Raw genomic sequence first — 5,684 nt, forward strand, 5'->3', positions numbered from 1 at the left:
TCGCGTACACGGCCTTCACATGACACAAGTAGCGCAAATGACTCAATTAGCACAAATGACTTCACATGATACTTATCTGAAAGAAGCTAGACCGATATTCTAAAAAAAATCTTGTGTGAAACAACATCCGGACGGCTCAAATCTAGCTAAAATAACTTCATATCATAAATAAAATTCATAGGAAACGATTCAGTATAATAAAGTTTTGATCTTGAAAGAGAAATAAAAAGTTAACTCAAAAAGTCAACCATGGGCCCGTACCTTAGAACCCGACCAAAATTACAAAATTCAAACACCCATTCCGATATGAGTCACCAAAATTATCAATTTCCGATATCGAATCGTCCTCCAAATCCTCATTTTAAATTTTTTAAAGATTTTACAAAATTTCCATTTTTCCCAACTCAAATCATTAATTTAATGATAAAAATAAAGATGGAATAATGAAATAAAATCAAATCCAGATTGAGAACATTTACCCCAAACCAATACATGAAGAACCGCTTAAAAATCGCTCAAATCCGAGACCTACTGTGATGACCCAAAATGTCATCACTTGATTTAAAAGTGAATTCTGTGAGGCCTTAAAAACCTCTTTTTATCTCACTTCGATTTTTGTGCATGGTCCGGGCGTATATTCGGAATGCTTTTATGTAAATTTTGGAGCACGTTAGATGAGATAACTGCGCCACCACCGGAAATGGGAGGAAGAGGGAGGCCAAGGAATAATCAGTCCAAATTGTTACTAATTGATCGCGGAATCAAGGAAAGCAACTCAAAGGAACAAGGAAAACAACATGCAAAGGGGAAAATGCAGGAAGAGGAATTGGATCTCGACAGTGATTGTGAGCTAAATTGGCCAGATCTAAGCTGCAATCGTGTTAATTCAGATACCCCAGTGAATCCCTCTAATCTAGGGATGCCCAGGATGAATGTAACACCAGTTGCCATTGGAGATGCAAGCACTAGCAGAGCAAAACCCAATGAAACAGTAACAAACAGTATGGTAAAGGAGCAAGGAAATGAAACAATGAATATACGAGCTGAGGAAGACAGGCAGAACCAGACGAAACCAACCAATCTGGGAAGGTCATGGGCTGGATTATTGCAAGACAACAAATTAGCTGCAAAAGGAATGGATCTAACATATATTCCACCAGTGATACAAGAAGGTGAAGTAGTAGTACAGATCCTGGAAGAAGATATAGCTGAGGAGAAACAGAAATGGAATCGAGCTCTAATAATGTATGTAGTTGGAAATACTCCAACAATAGGAGCTATTGAACGATTTGTTGCTGCTCAATGGGGAAAAGTCAGAAAACCTAAGGTACTATATCATAGTGATGGATATTTCACAATTTTATTGAATAGTGTTGAAGAAAGAGATGAAGTGTTGATGAATGGGCCTTATACTATGAACAGTAGACCTATAATACTAAAAGCTTGGGCTGAGGGATTTGACTTTAATGAAGAGGTTTTGAAAACTATTCCGCTATGGGTTAAATTCCCAAAACTCCCACTGAAGTACTGGAGTAATAAGGCGCTTAGCAAAATTGGAAGTGGACTAGGGAAGTCTTTGTATGCTGATGCTTGCACAACTGTGGCTGATAGGATCTCATATGCTCGGATCCTTATAGAAATTGATATAACTAGAACACTACCTGGGACAATTAAGCTGGTTGACCCTAATGTCAAAGTGATTGAGCAATTGGTACAGTATGACTGGAAACACCAGTACTGTCAAACTTGCTGTCAAATTGGTCATTCATGCCACAACAACGAAGTTCAGAAGCAAGAGATGGGGCAGCAAACATATGGTATGCAGAATCAAGGAAAGATATGGAAAGTTGTAAGAAATCTAGATCCCAAGACTGATAAAATTGATACAAGAGGAAGATTCTTGCAGCAATTGGAAGAAGTCAGTGATGGGATACAAAGTAACAATTTAAAGGAAGAAAATGGCAATTGGCAAAAAATAAATCTGCTACAAAGAAGAATGGAGATGGAAGAGATGAGATAGAAGTTAACAATGGAAATGCTTTCACAGCTTTGGTAGATACTGCATAAAGGCTAGTCCAAATGACAAGGGAACAAGGCAAAGATATGGAACTGCCTAGGGATAGAGGCAGAGGGGGTAACAATAATCAAAGAAATTTATAATGATGAACATCATAGTGTGGAATGTTAGAAGTATGAATAAGGTGTATAAGAAAAAGGAACTAAAAAAATTTATTAGGCAGAATAAGGTAGTGCTTATAGCAGTTTTGGAGAATAGAGTTAAAAAAACAAAGGCAGAAGGTATCATAAAGAAGATCTTCAATAACTGGAGATGGATAGCAAATTATTCACAGGCTCCAGGTGGTAGAATATGGATTGCTTGGGATCAAACAAGGGTAGACTTTGAAGGGTATGAAATGCACCAATAATACATAATAGGGGAAGTCATAGAGAGTCATAATAGCAATAAATTCAGATTTGGTGCTATATACGGTATGCATAAAATAAAGGATAGGAAAAGACTATGGGAAGATATGGAAAAAGCAATGGCTGGTGCTACTGATCCTTGTGTGTTAATGGGAGACTACAACACCATCTTGACTAATGAAGATTGGGTTCAAGGGACACCAGTACAGGAATTTGAAGTGAAAGACTTCAAAGATTTCATCTGGAGGAATGGACTAACTGAATTAAATACAGTAGGAAGAAAGTATACGTGGACTAACAACCATGTTCACAGCAAAATTGATAGAATTCTTGTTAATGCTGCCTGAATTCAAAAATGTCCTGTAATGGAAGGAAGGACATTGCAACCTAGGTTCTCAGATCATTGTCCATTAAGTTTAACAATGGACTTTGAGCAACAAAATGGTGGGAGACCTTTCAAGTTCTTTAACATTATGGCACAACATAAAGGATTTGAGGATGCTGTGTATGAATGCCGGAGAAAAAGAAAAGAAGGAAAAATAATTACCAGAGTATGGAGGAAACTCAAGATGATAAAGAGCAAATTGAAGCAGATGAATAGACAAGAATTTAACAATACTGTGCAAAGAATCCAAGAAGCAAGACTAAAGTTGGAAGGGATTCAGAAGCAAAGGGATGGACCTGGCTGCAGTACAGAAGGTATAACAATAGAAAAAGAAGCAAGGAAGGATCTAGCTAAATGGATTAAAATTGAGGAAAGCATTATGAGGCAAAAGTCAAGGATCAAATGGCTCAACTTGGGAGATGCAAACACAACTTATTTCCAAGCTTGCATTAAGAGTAGACAAGCCACTAACCATATAGGTTGTTTGTTTAATAATGCAGGTCAGTTACTAAATACAGCTACAAATATGGAAGACAAGATTCTAAAATTTTACAAAAATCTACTAGGAACAGCAGCAATACAATTGCCAGCAGTAAACTCAGAAGTAATGAAGCAGGGGAACAACCTGAATAGACAACAACAATTGAATCTGATAAGAGAAGTAACTGAAGAGGAGGTTAAACAAGCACTTCAGAGTATTGATGACAACAAAGCTCCAGGCTGTGATGGATACAGTGCTTTCTTCTACAAGAAAGCATGGCATATAATAGGCAAGGAGGTGACTGAAGCAATATTGGAATTCTTTGACAATTCAGAAAAGTGTAAGCAAATCAATTGTACTACTATAACTCTGATCCCAAAAGTGAAGAATCCCAGCAATATTAAAGAATTTAGACCTATATCATGTTGCATTGTTCTGTACAAGATCATATCCAAAATCTTAACAAACAGATTGCAAGAAATCTTGCCAAAGGTGATAGATAATTGTCAAACAACCTTTGTACCTGGAAGAGTGATCACAAACAACATTATAATGAGCCATGACAACTTGTACCTGGAACAGATTCAGTAGAATGTATTTATGTGGAACAAGTAATGAGGCTGATGGGATTTCCATAAAAATATGTAAATTGGGTGATGGCAAGCATAAGCATAGTACCTTACTCAATAATCTTAAATGGGAAGCCAATCAATCCATTTGAAGCAAAGAGAGGTCTAAGGCAGGGAGATCCACTCTCACCACTGCTTTTTGTCATAGCAATGGAGTACTTGTGTAGATTACTCAAGCAGCTAGGAAACAACAAAAACTTCAAGTTCCATCCAAGGTGTGCTAAACTGAATCTCATACAGTTAGAATTTGCTGATGACTTACTGCTATTCTGCAAGGGAGAGGAAAAATCTGTGGTGGAAATTCATAATCAGTTTCAAAGATTCTCCAAAGCTTCTGGAAGAGCAATGTATACTTTGGTGGAGTTGACAACAGGGTGCAGTAAAGAATTCTGGAAATACTAGGATATACTAAAGGTAAACTACCCTTTAGATATCTTGGTGTCCCATTGAGTACAAAGAGACTGTCAATAGTCCAATGTGAGCCCTTGATTGACAAGATGTTGAGTAGAGTGCAATGCTGGACAACCAAGTTATTATCTTATACAGGGAGAGCAACATTGATCAAAAGCGTATTGGAAAAACTTCATAACTACTGGGCACAAGTCTTCATACTACCAAAGAAGATTATACAATTCATTGAGACAATATGTAGGAGATTTCTATGGACTGGGAATGTTGAACCAACAATAAAGGCACTGATTGCTTAGGACAAACTATGTGTACCTAAATCAGCAGGGGGACTAAACTTCATCAACATAGAGATATGGAATAAAGCAGCTATTTGTAAGTTGCTATGGAATATATGTAAAATGAAGGAGAAAATGTGGGTGCAATGGGTCCATACGTATTATATAAAAGGGAAAAGTACTTGGGACACAGAGCCTAGGAATGCATCCTGGGTAATACATAAGATCTTCAAAGCAAAGGCGCAATTCCAAGAGGCAGGATATTCAGAAGAAGATGTGAAGCAACTAGATAGTTTCTCCACCAAACAGATGTACAAAAGACTACAAGGGGGCTTCCAAAAGGTTCCATAGAGAGGGCTAGTATGCAATAACAAGGGGATGCCTAAATGGATTTTCATCCTAAGGTTGGCAATCCTAGACAGACTAGCTACCAAGGAAAGACTTGCTAGATGGGGCTTAATGGAGGAAACAGTATGTTCACTATGTCAACGGAGCAATGAAATAGTTCAACATCTCTTCTTTGAATGTGATGTAGCATGGGAAATATGGCAGAAACTGTTACAATGGGAAGGGATCATGAGAAGAAAAAAACAATGGCATGAAGAAGTACAATGGGCAGTGGAGAAAGCAACAGGAAAGAGTGTTGGAGCAGAGTTATACAGAATTACTTTGGCTGCAGTTATTTATCATGTCTGGCAAGCTAGGAATAAGAGTATATTTCAAAAGGAAAAAGTCAATGTTGTGAGTATAGTGAAAGTGATAGTGCAGGAAATTCATATACGAGCTCAAAGTTGTAAAAAGCTGGATGCCTACCTAAGTAATATGAACTGCTACCCAGTATAATCTAGAAAGGAATACGGTAGGTTAGGGGGTAATGTAGTATCCTTACATTGGGGCTTCATGTCCAACAAAGGAGAGTAGAGAAGTTTAGTCTCTAGGTATATATTGTAAATATTTACTTGGTAATAAAAGTGTTTAATTACCAAAAAAAATGATAATTTTGCCTTTGAAATTAAATTTAAGTTGACTTCGGCCAACATTTTGGGTAAACAGACCCGACCCGTGATTTGACGGTCCCG

At 37.5% G+C, this 5,684-nt stretch overlaps 2 protein-coding genes across 2 annotated transcripts; both read left to right on the top strand.

Moving 5' to 3' along the window:
• The first annotated feature begins 700 nt into the window (after nucleotides 1-700).
• Nucleotides 701-2,020, top strand: LOC104220956 (uncharacterized). The gene has a single exon (XM_009771922.2). It carries the CDS (start codon nucleotides 701-703, stop codon nucleotides 2,018-2,020), a length of 1,320 nt encoding a protein of 439 aa, XP_009770224.2.
• Nucleotides 2,021-4,983: 2,963 nt separating this feature from the next.
• On the top strand, nucleotides 4,984-5,448 carry LOC138885795 (uncharacterized). The gene has a single exon (XM_070166774.1). It carries the CDS (start codon nucleotides 4,984-4,986, stop codon nucleotides 5,446-5,448), a length of 465 nt encoding a protein of 154 aa, XP_070022875.1.
• Nucleotides 5,449-5,684: the final 236 nt, after the last annotated feature.

The sequence above is a fragment of the Nicotiana sylvestris genome, chromosome 2 (genome assembly GCF_000393655.2).
Source record: "Nicotiana sylvestris chromosome 2, ASM39365v2, whole genome shotgun sequence".
Taxonomy (NCBI): Eukaryota; Viridiplantae; Streptophyta; class Magnoliopsida; order Solanales; family Solanaceae; genus Nicotiana; species Nicotiana sylvestris.

Excerpts from the sequence above, each read along its gene's own strand:
- LOC104220956 (XM_009771922.2), top strand. The coding sequence starts at position 701 with ATGGGAGGAAGAGGGAGGCCAAGGAATAATCAGTCCAAATTGTTACTA.
- LOC138885795 (XM_070166774.1), top strand. The coding sequence starts at position 4,984 with ATGCCTAAATGGATTTTCATCCTAAGGTTGGCAATCCTAGACAGACTA.